This window comes from Mus caroli, chromosome 17 (assembly GCF_900094665.2).
Source record: "Mus caroli chromosome 17, CAROLI_EIJ_v1.1, whole genome shotgun sequence".
Taxonomy (NCBI): Eukaryota; Metazoa; Chordata; class Mammalia; order Rodentia; family Muridae; genus Mus; species Mus caroli.
In genome coordinates this window covers 21,046,003-21,060,468 of record NC_034586.1, presented here as the reverse complement: position 1 = coordinate 21,060,468, position 14,466 = coordinate 21,046,003, and the positions used below count along the sequence as shown (strand labels likewise).

The 14,466-nt window shown below is 49.9% G+C and overlaps 1 protein-coding gene across 10 annotated transcripts in view; it reads right to left on the bottom strand.

The window, feature by feature from the left end:
* Unkl (unk like zinc finger) overlaps nt 1-14,466 on the bottom strand; it is a 47,071-nt gene that overhangs the window by 6,950 nt on the left and 25,655 nt on the right. For 6 of the 10 annotated variants that reach the window (XM_021186054.2, XM_029470924.1, XM_029470926.1 and 3 more), the window contains exon 10: nt 8,867-9,044. In XM_021186054.2, coding sequence (XP_021041713.1) covers nt 8,867-9,044 — 178 coding nt within the window. Of the gene's footprint in view, nt 1-4,849; nt 5,010-5,029; nt 5,219-8,866; nt 9,045-14,466 lie in introns of those variants that run through there. The other 4 variants (XM_021186058.1, XM_021186057.2, XM_021186059.2 and 1 more) reach the window with 2 other exon arrangements.

Below are 14,466 nucleotides of genomic sequence, written 5' to 3'. Positions count from 1 at the left end.
CACTTTGTAGACCAGGCTGGCCTCGAACTCAGAAATCCGCCTGCCTCTGCCTCCCGAGTGCTGGGATTAAAGGCATGCGCCACCACGCCCGGCCACATTCTTAATACAGTCAGAGTCCAACTTAAATATGGAGGAACCTGCACTGAGAAGCAATGAGACTGCAGCTGCCACTGTGTCTGTCCCTGTGTCTGTCTGTGACGACTCTTCACAGTACACCTGTGAAGTCTATATGGCTCAGTCCTATCTGCACTGTCAGTCCCCAGGAACTCTGACTTCAACTTCAAGGCATATGTGCTGGCATATGCTTGTAATTCCACCAACTGGGAGGCCAAGGCAGAATGACCGTGAATTTCAGGTTAGCCTGGGCTATGTCGCAAGCTAGCCCACCTCAAAAAACAAAACCACCATCAACAAAACCCCAAACTTCCCCTGCAGGCCCCTTCTGGAGACGAAGGGCCTCTTCACAGCAGAGTGACAGCCCACAGACTGTAAGGACACCTTTCTGTAGCAGGGCAGCATAAAACTCCAGGGATCACTATTTGTCTCCAACTGTCTAGCATGTCACCACATCCTCTAGGTCATGTCCATTAGGGACTTCATGTGAAAATCCTCAGGAAAAACTGTCACTGCTCAATTAGTGACATTTAGGTGGGCCAGAACACTCCTACAGCCCAAGGGTGAGTCTCTACCTAGCACAGAGCCAGGACAAGAATGCAGGGAAGCACGTCCACCAGGAAGTGAAGGAGGCAGAGGCAGAGGCCTGTGCACAATTTAGCTGCAGCCAAGGAGTGGCTTGGAATGCAAGCGGCTATAATAAGAGAGAGAGCCAGAGGGCAACACTGGTACAGCCCCAGCTGCACTTCAGAGTTGTGGGAACCTATATGGCGCACACTAGAGCCCAAAGCCAGCCACACCATCCGTCCTTTCCTGGTCTCTCTGATTCTCATTCTTAGGACCAGTGAGCACTGTTCAGCCTCATGGTGACCACCTGACCCAAAGACAGAATGCACCTCTATCGAGGAGCCTCTCAGTGGCCCCAAGAAGAAGAAGCAGGAGCTGGATGCTCCTGCCTCCTGAGGAACCCCTCGTGGCTGTGTGGAACCTACCATGCTTGCTCGAGCCAGAGTGGACCAGCCTGTGGCTTACTTATGTTGTTTCTAAACTTATTCCCCCTAAGCTGCTGGTACAATTGGATCCCGGTGCCATCTGACTAGCCATGCCCCCTCATTACCGGCGCCATGAAAAGGCCTCCTCACGTGGACAAGAGTCTCAAGAGGAATCTTCAGGGCACTGAAGCCAAGATGCTAACGTACCCAAAAGAAACGACTCCTCCTTGTACCACGTGGCCAAGGAGCCAGCGCTCCACTCAGTGTAGAGCTCTCCACTCCTCAGGGGGCCAGCCAGGGTGAGAGAAACCACAGGCAACCACTCTCAAAGACAAGCCATCCCAATAAGGTCTGAGGATAATCGATAAGAGGTGAATGAGCAGGGTGGCAGAGCCCCCAGCCTAGACACTGGACACCGTGCATCCAACACCCTAATGACAGGTGAAGAGAGCCTTTTTACACCACCCAGGTAGGCTTAGGTCAGCAGTGACAAGATAAAGTCCAGGCCAGATAGGGCCGACCCAGGATGCACTTCTGTAATCCCTGATGCCCTGAGGACATGGAACCAGGCATTGGTGTGATAACTGACTGAAGAGAATAACAAGGAAAACAAAAACAAGCTGCTAGGAAAACCGTCTGCCATCAGAGAGCAAAGCGGAAAGACAGCAGGCCACCACCCCTACGCTGAGTAAAGGCACAGGCCTCCCGCTGCACGCTTTTCTGACTCCTGTTTGTCTCCAGGTTGGGCCCCTGCCCTGACCAAGCTTCTGAGGTCCTTCTTGTGTTAAGTACCTCCTGCTACAGGAGTTGCCACTTCCACATAGCCTGGGACAGAGAGATACCAGTGTCTGGCCTTTCAGCTGATCAAGGACCATGGGTATCCTGGACCTGAAGGGACAGAGGACCACTTGCTGAGTAGCTTCAGCTCACAAGTTCATCATCCCACAGTCTTGCAGTCTTCAAGCTCAAATTCCAAGTGTGCAGACCTGCCTGCCCTCGTTCTGTTGGCTTAGGGAGTAATTCCAAGGCTCCTGGGGCTCTAGATCTTTCCGGGCATGGGACTCCGTGAGTCCTGACTCACTCAAGTCTCCACTGTCACACCCTACATGTGTGTCCATGTTTCTTCTTAGAAGCACACTACCACTGCATCAGGGCCTACTCTAATGACCTCATCTTAGCTTGATGATCAAGATCCCATTTCCAAATGAGGACACAATGTGTCCTCCAATGCTGGGAACTCAACTTGAGCCTCACACAGCCTAGACAAATACTTTACCACTCAACTAGATTCCCTACTACTAAACTAGATTCATCTTTTTGGGGAGATACAATTTAACCCAAAACAAAGGGACCCTACCTGGGTACACCCCCTGACCATGTCTGTCCCATGGACTCCAGGCCCTGCCCTGCACTCACAGAGCTGCCTGGAGCGCATGCCAAGCTGGGCTAGCTTTGGGCAGGACATACGTCCCCAGCTCCTGCTTCTCTGTTGCCACCTTTACTGGTTCCTACCCCCGCCCCCTCCCTCAATTCCCACTCTTTCCTTTGCCTCCTGGATCCTTCTGTCCAGCTCTGTCTCTTGTCTCTTCTCTTGTTTCTACAGAGCACCCTCTTCCTGACCTAGCCCACATCTCTGCACCCCACTCCTTCAGCTTCTCTTTGGAAGCCTTGTGGCCTATGCAGGGTCATAGCTTCTGGAGCCCTACTGGAACAGGCCCTAAGATCTTAGCAGCTCTGCTTCTGGCTGACTGTTGTTGCTAACTGACTCTATGACAGAAATGCCATTCAGGCCTTAAAACCCAGGGGACAGGCAGCAAATTTCAAACCTCCCAAGATGAGAAAAAAGACCTCACCTATCAAAGTCCATAGTTCTGGGGAAGTCCCCAAATGCGCTAACCCTGCTTCTGGTTTCTGCAGTTCTGCTTCTGGCTGACTGTTGTTGCTAACTGAAGTGTGTCAACTCAGGATGTGGTTTTTGTGCTTAAAAGCCCACCCTGACAGATAGCCAGGGCTACACAGTGACATTCTCTTAAACAAGCAAGCAAGCAAGCAAGCAAGCAAGCAAGCAGCTCACTCTGAGAAAGGCTTGGCACTGAACTTAGTCCTGAACACGCAGTAGAGCTGCCATATGGCTAATACAGACTCTCTGTCGATCTAAAGCCATGGTGGAGTAGTCTCTGGTGGATAGATACCTCACACACTGCGTGTTCCCTCTCCATGTCTTAGATGGCTGCCCACAGTACCACACCCTACCCAAGGGTCTCATCTCTCAGTCTGTTGCAGAGAGCAGCTGTCTCCCAAGAGTAGGCATACTTAAAGGTCTCTTCTTCCATAACAGCAAGCTAACCACAGCTCTTTCTCTCAACCCAACACCAGCTAAGACCCAAGTCAGTTTTCATGGCTCCTATCATCCACCTCCTGGCCATCCCTGTACTGCCTATAGCCTGTAGGAACAAGTCTTGTCTTGTATGGGGGTTCTAGCCTCTCAAGCCTGAGGGCCTCAGTGAGGTAGCCAAAGCTCCCTGGTGGGTCTTTCCTGGCCACAGTCCTTCATAAGCTACTTCCATACAACGACCTGCCCTAGCCTCCTCTGCTGGTCCTAGTGCAGAGGCCCCAGCCCATCCTTAGACCTGATTTGGAGCAGGGGGGCCATCCAGGAGTTCCAGTCTAGACTGGCATCCTCTGCAGCTAAGCCTGGGAAAACTAAGTGAGAGAAAGTCTCGCTGCTCTGCTGCCCCAGCAAAGTTGCAAAAACTCATTTTGAAGAACTAAGGAACAAAGAAAAGCATGGAGTGGGAACCCATCTTCTGTGCTAAGGTAGCCCCTGCACTACACAGCACACACTGCTCAGAACCGCACTGCAATCAACCCTAACCGAAGCTTAACACAAGGTGTGAGCCTCAGCCCTGGAACCCAGGAAGATATCAACAAAAAAGGCTTGTCTGGGGAAGCCTCTGGCCCCTGTTAACTCAGAGCCCAGGGTTCCAAGGTGCTACCTCACTCTTGTGAGTGTTGTTTAGGGACCTATCCTACACCCTAGTCCACCAGGCTCTTCTCTCCAACCTCACTAAACCAGATGATCCACCCAGTCCTTCTGAATCATGCTCAAAAGGAAGACCAACTTAGAGACAGAATCTAGGTGAGCCTCCTTACATAAATCCCAAGTGCTTGAAGGCCAGGCTGTGCCTCCTGACCCAGAACTAGCACCACCAAATGACACTTGGCCCCCAACAGCAACAGCAGAGATCTGCTGGGTATTGTCCCAGGCACCACCAGGTCCCAATATGACACAGCACATTCAAAAGGTGCTGCAGTCCTCTAGGGTCAGGGACATATGAAGTGACAAACCACATGGGCTGCAAGGATTTAAAGGCAAGACAGGATGGAAACCTTCTCTAACTGCAGCTACAGAACAGAGGAGCACCGGCAACCAGTATATCTGTACTCTGAACTGGGGTAGAGGAACTGGGGGAACCACTCAACAAGGGAGAAAAAACAAAAGCCGCAGGGGCCACGGGGCTCTGGATAAGCAGCACCAACAAAATTTAAAAGCAGGCACATGAGTTAATCTCCTTCTGCAGCCTGAAAAATCCGGCATAGATCTCATGATCTCACCGTTAAAGAGGTACATGGTTTCTGGGGAACATGCACCCTGAGGGACATGCATTTTGAAGGGAAATGAGCTGATGGGATGTGCACCAAGACCTTCACCTGGGCAGGGGTGCACTTAGAAGGAAAACTACCTGGGGTTACTTCACCTGGGGTTACGCTGGCCGACCAGAACGATCTCAGAGGAAGACGCGCGTCAAGGGGGTACCACTTGGGTAGATGCGCGCTAAGGGAAACACCACCTGGGAGGGAGGATGTGAGTATAGGACAGAAGCCCCCTGGGGAACCCGCACGGGGTGGGGGAGGACGCACACCTGGGAAGGTGGGAGGACGCATGCTCGTTCCAAAGCGCGGAGAAATGACGACCCACAACTTGGTGCAGGGCTGACGCGAGACCGGGATCTGCCGCAGCCACTGTCAATGCTGACTCATATCCTCCGCAGCCAGGGCCGGCTGCCTGTCACTGAGGATTCAAACCTGCCTGGTTCGCGCTCCGCCTTCGCCAACCGCCCGACCTGCGGGTGCACAGGCGCCCCCCCCCCCCNCGCTTTGCACCCTGCCCCTAGCACCAGGCCACGCCCCTGCCTACCAAGGTGTGCAAAAGCAGGCGGGTTTCCGCAGAAAGGCTGACTCATGGAGGAGGGGGAGGGGCGGAGCGCGCACGGAGGGGGGGGTGGCGGGGGGGGGGACGGCGCGGGTGTGGGGGGGAAATACCGGGGCGGGAGGCGCAAGGAAGGGAGCGCTCATAGGCTGAGTCCTCCGTAGTCAAAAACCAGAGGCAGGCTCACACTGACTACCAGAAGCAGAGCCCGCTCGCTGCCCCTGCACCTCTTAAATGTGCAAGCCCTGCACTTGGCTTCATTTAAATGAAAGTAAACTGCCCCACAAAGACACTGCCCTCCAGTCTACCCCTTCTACCCCCTCCTCAGCCCCAGCCATCTAAAAAAAGAGCGAGCGAGGGCCGACGCCATGGGGTTGGGAGCTTATGGGTCAGGCTGGCTATTGGGTGGAGACAAGGACCGCGTTGCCTAGGAGCCAAGGATACCCGTCACTGGAAAGAGAGCCGACTTTCCCCTCGTGTCAGGCAAGGCTATGGATAGGAACCTTACTAGTTTGAGACAGGAAGGGTCTTTATATAAAAGTGATCCTCCTGCCCCAGCCTCTCAAGCACTGAGATTACAGTACCCATCTAGATTCACATACCTCAGCTAGCAGGGTGGAGGGGGTTTGCAGTGAGGAAAGAAAATGTTCGTTCACTGTTTTCACCAGGAAGCAGCAACTACAATACACTAAACAAAAACAGGTGCCTAGCAGACTTGAGGCCTTGGGTCCTATCCCCAGCAATGCAAAACAAATGAAAGATGTATTTTCCACCTTTTGGCCTTTGTGGCTGAGGCCATGCATTTCTTATGAAATGATGGCTAGGAGAATTCTGTAGTCAAGGCAGCTGTCAGTCTGAACCACCTGAGACACTCTCAGTGTCCGTGGTGCCCTGGTGCCGCTCGGCCTGGGGTCTAACTTCCCCTCACCATTCTTCTGCTGCATGTCCTCCTCCCCATTGCTACTGTCACTCTAGAAAACCAGAGGCAGAAGGCAGGTGACAGGTCCTAAGGCCAGTGGCATTCTCAGAGCATCAAGGAGCCTGAGGGAGTAGGCAAATGCCTGAGGTAACTGCAGGACAGACTCTAGATTCTAATGTCCATCTGCAATAATCGTGTGGACACAGCACCTAGGACCTACCCAACTTCCCTCCCTTCTCTCCCTGAACCCGACAGTAGAAACAGGGAGGTGGTGGCTCCCACTACCTGCATGGCTGCCTGCGGCAAGCTAAGCCTGAATTCTAGAGGGTTCTTCAGAAGGTGAGACAGACCCACACAGAACCCCTGTGGAACTCAGGTCTTCCAGTGGAAGAGACCACACTAGCCACAAGACTATGCAGTGATTTAGACAAGTGACCTATGGTAGAATGGAAGAGCCAGAGTCTATCCTGAGTGAAATCAAGGTTGGAAAGGTACTAAGGGCACATACTGCAACAAGAAACTCCTCCTTCCTTAGGCTGCAGTGGTGCCAAGCCCACAGTGCTTTCCCAGAAGCCTCAACAGCACATCACCAACTCCCAAGATTCCCTAGTAGTCCTCATGTAATACACGGCTGTCTTTAATGTCCCTTGAGGATGGTGAAGGGAACTCTTTGCCAGCACTGGGGCATCATTCCCAGTCTACACCCAATGTCGGACTCTAGCTGCCCTACATGGATAGAGCTGTCTTGTGCGATGCTGAGTACACATCTGTATGTCCTCTAGGCAGGGCTTGCCACTTTGCTACTTGTACGTCAATATGGACACCTGTATTCTGGGTCCCTAGGCAACATAACCGTCCCAAAGCTATAGGGCTTATCTTCCTAGTTCCACATCTCTAAAACCACAAATGCCATTTATTCTTCTGTGTATGTCCCAAGGTCACAAGGAAGAGGATGACCTTGTGGTAGAATGGAAGTGCCAGGAGGGTGAGATGTAGGCACTGGGGGATGGAGGGGTAGCTCAATGACCCAGGTTTAATTCCCAGCACCCACAAAGCAGCTCACAACTGCCTGTAACTCCGTTTTCAGGGGATCCAATTGTCCTCCTTTTCTGGCCTCCACAGGCAACTCATGCATGTACTGCACAGACATGTATTTAGGCAAACTCATATACAAAAAATAAAAACAATTAACATCTAAAAAAACAAAACAAAAAGTTAGGCCTGGGTCAACTAGGCCCTAGCGAGCACAGAATGGCGAGAAAGAGCAGAGCTGGGTGGCTTTCGGCTCAGGAAAGGGATGACGCGTGCAGACCTTCAGCCCCAAACCACATGCAACAAACATGGATGACGTTTCACAAAAGGCAGAGATTAAAGAAATGCTTGCATCTAATGATGAGGAAGAGATTTCTTCTAAAAGAAGAAGAAAAGGCTATGTCCAAAGCTAACAGGGATGGGTAAAAGGTAAAACTGATAAAGTGGAGAAACCCAGATGGGAAGAACAACAAAGGGAATAGAGGAAAGAGTGCAGAATTGAGCAGGACCTGTTAGAAAAGATGCGTGCCTTGAGGCACGTTTGATATTTACAGGCAGGATATCTAATTGCTTCTTTTCCTCTCTTCGAACATGCTGACAAACTGCCACAAACAGCATCCAACCACCAGTGGGCCAACCTGCTCCTTCTTCTGTATAGCCCTGGCTGTCCTGGAACTCACTTTGTAGACCAGGCTGGCCTCGAACTCAGAAATCCACCTGCCTCTGCCTCCCGAGTGCTGGGATTAAAGGCGTGCGCCACCACGCCCGGCTCTGCTCCTTCTTTCTATTGGGGCTCTAGCATTTATATAGCCTCTGAAAAGTCCCTAGAATTCCAAATGTCACACACTTGCAAAAACTATCTGCAGTGAGCAAAATCACAGCCCTGCTAGAGAGCACGAGGCAAATCATAGTCAGCTACTGTGGAGAATCTGAAACAGCCTCATATTCCACCTGAGATTAAAATAAAAACATATTCCCGTAACATTTCTGTTTTTAAATAAACTGAACTTCTCACTATAGTCTGCATCAGCTAGGCCCTCGTAACCACAGACTGCAGCAGCTCAGAGCATGCCGCCTGCGACTCACAAGCACCATGAGCACAGGGCCCAGGGTTCCTCACCCACCTTGGTCTCAGTCTATCTGTTAACTCATCCCAGCCTTTCTGCCCAGGCTCCTGGCTCCTGTTCAGGCCCTGACACATCACGCTGGCCCTGCTACTACCACACTGGTCCTCCCTCAATGCATGAGGCCAGCTGCTTCTGAAGCTCTGCGTTGACCTGTTTCAGGCTTCATTACAACTCTCCCCTTGGCCCTGTCAACACCCCTCACTCTTAGGTCATCACAGTTTCTAGTTCCATTTCTCCCTAGCCTCATTTTCTAGTGTCAAAGAATCCACTTGACACGATTCTTTGGTGTTTTGTGCAGTATATGATGCGGGCTCCACATACCCTGCCCTCCTGAGCACCACACAGCACTGAATGGTTCACACTGAGAAATAATGAAAGCATGATGCCTCTGGCTTTTCTACAGAGCAGCGCAGCCTGAACATCCACAACCCAGTGCAAAAGGTCGTGCCCAGGAAAACAAGTGTGGACTCACCTATGACTGCCCCCACAGTGTTGCCGGCGGGATCCAGTGGAAGGGCACGGGCAGGGAGGGTAGGCAGTGTGGTGGGGGAGGAGCTGCCCGAGCCAGTGCTGGACGCCAGGCTGGATGCCACACTGGAGCTTATGCTGTGGGCCAGTGGGTGAGCCACTGAGAACACAGCGAGGTGGTTCTGTTAAAAAACACACGTGATATGAGCAGGTGCTGCTGGGAACACAGCAGCAGCAGAGACACCCCAGATGGATGTAAAGACAGTCAACAGTTCAGGTGTCACAGAGGGTGCTCACTAGCACACACTGACCATAACAGGTTGCCCCACTGTCACTCAGACACACATATCTGTAAAGTGTCTGTCTGTTTACAAAACCCAGGACGTGACAGGCCAGGGGCTGGGGGTCTACTCACCCTTCTCCCCAGCCTCCCAGGAGCCCCTCTGCTCCTCCCCAGTTCTCACCCAATCAGAGACCAGAAAAGTGAAAAATGGGGAAACTGGCACCATCTCCATCTGACAGACAACAGATAAAACAAGTCAGACGATATAAAACAGGCCCGGACTAGATTCAGGGAACACAGCAGCACATACAGCAGCACGCACAGGCTGGGGGTCTCCAGCGCATCTCTATACAATGGACACTTACATTACAATAAACCTATGTGCTGAACCTAGGACTCTCGATCTGAGAAAAAGCAGTCCCTGAATCCTGGACCTCACCAGGGTTCCCTGAGCCAACACCAACCAGGGCCCTCACATCCCTCATGAGTCCCACAAGGGTACCCAGGGACCACACACCCAGGAGTGACAGAAGAGCCTGGGTCAAAGAGAGAGGACACAAGTTACAGCCACTGGCCATGGGCTAAAAGAAATAATTACCAGCATGAAGTGAACCAGCTCTCAGTAGACCACCAGATCACACAACACATCTGGAAACTAACAACTTAGTGGTATTCCCATCATGTGGGTAGCAGGTACAGGCACAGAAGCTGTAGGGACCTGTGCTGTCTCTCAGCTACCACCCTCAACAGTGGGCCCAGCCAGTCAAGCTGAGGTCCATTCCAGGACAACTGAGAGGCCAGCATTCTGCGTCATAATCACTACTAAACCCTCCACCTGTCTACCTTAAACTCTAGACTTCACCTAAGTTCAGTAACACTAGGAACGCACACACCTCTTCCCAAATAAGAGGGGAACATGTCACCCCCAAAGGACTGTGTTTAGTAGAAAAGGGAATTCTGGCCTAAAATCTCAGAGTGCTCTGTCACTCTGAGACTTTAGTGCTTCAGCAATTAAGTTGTTCTTCCAAAGGATCCAAGTTTGGTTTCCGGCACCCACATGGCAGCTCACAACCATTCTGTAATTCCAATTCTTGTGGCCTCTGTGGACACCAGATATGCATATAGTGCATAGACATACACACAGACAAAAAAAATCCATGGGCTGGTGAGATGGCTCAACGGGTAAGAGCACTGACTGCTCTTCTGAAGGTCATGAGTTCAAATCCCAGCAACCATATGATGGCTCACAACCATCAGTAACGAGAACTGATGCTCTTTTCTGGAGTATCTTAAGTCAGCTACAGTGTACTACATAATAAATAAATAAATCTAAAAAAAAATCCATATACATACGATAAACTAATAAAATTGAAACTAACAACAACAATAACAAAGCCAAAGCTACTTTCTGGACTTTAAACTCTAGACCAAGAACGCAGAGACCTTGCAAGTCGGCACAGTGTTATTGCCAAGTCATGAACACACTGGTCTGAGGACTGTTTGCCTGACATTCTGAGTACAGCAGCAATATTACCCCCATCTTAGAACTGACACACAGCCTGGGGCACTGGGACCTGCCAAGATCCTTCTCAGATGTGAAGGGGATCGTCACATCTGGGGTTCTCTCATCAGTACATGTGTACCATGGGTTTTCTTGGCAGACACTATGACAAGGCTCCTCCAGTCATACCAGTCACACCCCTGTCCCCTAGGTAAAGTGTTCCAGGAGACTACTTGACCCTACAAATTAGTAACATCATCATGTCCTTTCCCTTAAAGTCACAATGGTCACAAATGTACAACCACAATGGGTCAACCTAAGAGTTTCCAAGAAGAGAGGCAGACAGGGCCTCTCCTGGCCAGGGCCAGAGAGACACCACCAAGGGTTTTCAGGCCTCCTCTAGAGGCAGCTTCATTACTTACCTTTTCTCTCTCCTTCCTTCTTTCCTTCCCTTTTCTTTTTTGTTCTTAAAATATACATAGGAGCTGGGCATGGTGACGCACCCTTTAATCCCAGCACTCGGGAGGCAGAGCCAGGCAGATTTCTGAGTTCGAGGCCAGCCTAGTCTACAAAGTGAGTTCCAGGACAGCCAGGGCTATATAAAGAAACCCTGTCTTGAAAAACCAAAAAACAAAACAAAACAAAACCCATAGGACAAGAGTAATCATTTTAACTATTCGGTTTGTATTAATGTTATTCACTGGGGTATGTAATGAATACTCATGTGTACAGGTCAGAGGGGTCAGTTTCTTCTTTAACCTTGTGGGTCTCAGGGATCAAATCCAGGTCACTATGCAGTGACAAGCTCTTTTACCTGTTGAACTACCTAGCTGGCTCATAATTAGTCTTAAGTACACACTTCTATGTGGCACTGAGGCCTGAACCTTAGGGCTCACGCATGCTAGGTATGATAGCTGGTTTTATGTATAGCTAGATTATCGGACAGGAGGGAACCTAAATTGAAAATTTTTTCTAGATACAGGACATTCCTTATTATTATTATTATTATATTTTAATGACGTGCGTTTATTTTATGTGTACTGGTGTTTTACCTGCATGCGTATCTGTTACATCCCTGGAACTGGAATTGCAGACAGGTGTGAGCTTTCATGTGCATGCTGGGAAATGAACCCAGGCCCTCTGGAAGAGCAGCCAGTGTTCTTAACCACTGAGCCTTCTCTCCAGGCCCAGTCCATTGGGGGGTGGTGCCATACCTAGGTAGGTTCCTGGGTTTATAAGAAAGCAGGCTCTGGTGGTTTGAATGCTAGGCCAAGGGAGTGGTATGATTAGGAGGTGTGCCCTTGTCGGAGTAGGTGTGTCCCTGTTGGAGTGTGTCACTGTGGGGGTGGGCTTTCAGATTTCAGACTCTTGCTACCTGGAGAGTTTCAGTCTTTTACTATTTGCCGATGTAGAACTCTGGGCATCTCCTGCATCATGCCTGCCTAGACACAGACATGCTTCCCTCCTTGATGACAATGGACTGAAGCCGGGCGTGGTGGCGCACGCCTTTAATCCCAGCACTCAGGAGGCAGAGGCAGGCGGATTTCTGAGTTCGAGGCCAGCCTGGTCTACAAAGTGAGTTCCAGGACAGCCAGGGCTACACAGAGAAACCCTGTCTCGAAAAACCAAAAAAAAAAAAAAAAAAAAAAAAAAAAAAAAGACAATGGACTGAACCTCTGAACTAAATAGACCCCAATTAAATGTTGTCCCTTGCAAAAGTTGCCTTGGTCACAGTGTCTCTTTGCAACAATGACACCCTAACTAAGACACAGGCTAAACAAGCCATGACAAGCAAGGCAATGGTAAACAGCACTTCTCCACAGTCTCTATCAGCTCCTGCTTCCAAGTTCCTGCCCTATCTGAGTTACTGTTCTTTCTTCAATGATGAAGAATGATGTGGAAGTGTAAGCCAAATAAACCCCTTTCTCCCCAACTTGCTTTCAGTCATGGTGTTTCACTACAGCAGCAGGAACCCTAACTAAGACACTACATAAGCACTCTTTACAACTGAGTTCCATCTAGCCCTTTATTTTTAAGCTTTAAGACACGCCCTTACTATAAACCCAGGCTGGCCTTGAACTCGGTGATATTCTTGCCTCAAGCTCTGGGATTTTATGTGCCAGAGCACAAAACCTGGTTGTTATACCTTTCTGTGGCATTACATACACCCACCTTGTGCAAACACCATCACCACCAGTTTCCAGAACCCTTCAATTTCCCCAACTAATACCCTGTCCCTGTGACCCATGAACGCCTCACCTCCTCTCCTTGCCCTGGCTCCGTGTGGACAGCAGAAATCATAGGAAGGAGAGGAAGTGACAATTCACTCAGAGCAAGTTCTGAGCCAGTGCTGATTAACTGATTGATTGATTGATTGATTACTTATTAATTTTGATATAGGGTTCCACCCTATGGCCTAGGTTAGCCTTGAACTCATGAACCTGACTTGGCCTACCAAGTCCTGGGATTTGGGGTTACAGTCATGGATTGCGTAGCCTTGCAATGGTCACCATTCTTTTATGGCGTAAGGAAACACAAATGATCTTGAGTCATTGGGGCAGCTATATCAAGACAAAAATTTGTTTCCTAAAACAGACAACTTAGTCTGAACTAACATAGGGAAGCTAAACTGGTTAGGGAAGAGGCCTTGAGGTTGGGGGCACATGAAGCCCCCATCACAGGACCAGGGCATTGCTAGGGAGCTTTAATGAACACAGACAGGTTGTATTCTCAGATGGGAGGCTACCCAGAGCCACTGATGTCCCCTCTAATAAACAAGCTGGGCTCGTGAGCATGGGAGGATGGGCTAAACAGTGCCCCTTAAATCCACATGTGGGAATCCTTATGACCAAGGCATCTGAGTGTGACCTAATCTGGACCCAAGAATCTTTACAGACTCAGTAGGTTATGATGAAACACATCACTGTCCTTGTAAGAGATGAGGACAAAGGCATGTGCCAAGGGCGAACTCTGTGAGGCCAGTGAGCACACATGTCTGTGGGCCCAGGAGAGGCCCCAGGCCTGACCCCACCTTTACCTCAGTCTCTAACCTCAAGGAATTGGAAATACGAGTTCTGTTGCAGGCTGATGAGATGGCTCAGCAGTTAAAAGCACTGACTGCTCTTCCAAAGGTCCTGAGTTCAAATCCCAGCAACCACATGGTGGCTCACAACCACTCTTGATAAGATCTGATGCCCTCTTCTTCTTCCCCCCCCTCCTTAGGTATTTTCTTCATTTACATTTCCAGTGCTATCCCAAAAGTCCCCCATACTCTCCCCCACCCACTCCCCTACCCACCCACTTCTTAGCCCTTGAGTTCCCCTATACTGAGGCATATAAAGTTTGCACGACTAATGGGCCTCTCTTTCCACTGATGGCCGACTAGGCCATCTTCTGATATATATGCAGCTAGAGACACGAGCTCTGGGGGGTTATGGTTAGTTCATATTGTTGTTCCACCTATACTGACGCCCTCTTCTGGTGCGTCTGAAGACAGCTACAGTGTACTTATCTATAATAATTAATAAATCTTTGGGCCAGAGCAAGCAGGGGCCTAGCAAGTGGGGCCGACTGGAGCAAGCAAAGGTCCTAAATTCAATTCCCAACGACCACATGAAGGCTCACAACCATATGTACAGCTACAGTGTACTCCTATACATAAAAGTAAGTAAATCTTAAAAAAAAAAAAAAAAAAAAAAAAAAAATAAAAAAAAAAAAAAAAAAAAAAAAAAAAGAGTTCTGCTGCTCAGGCCCCTGCCTGAAACACTTGGTTACAGTGGCTGCAGCTGACTCAAGGGCCTATATTTCCCAGAGGAAAAAA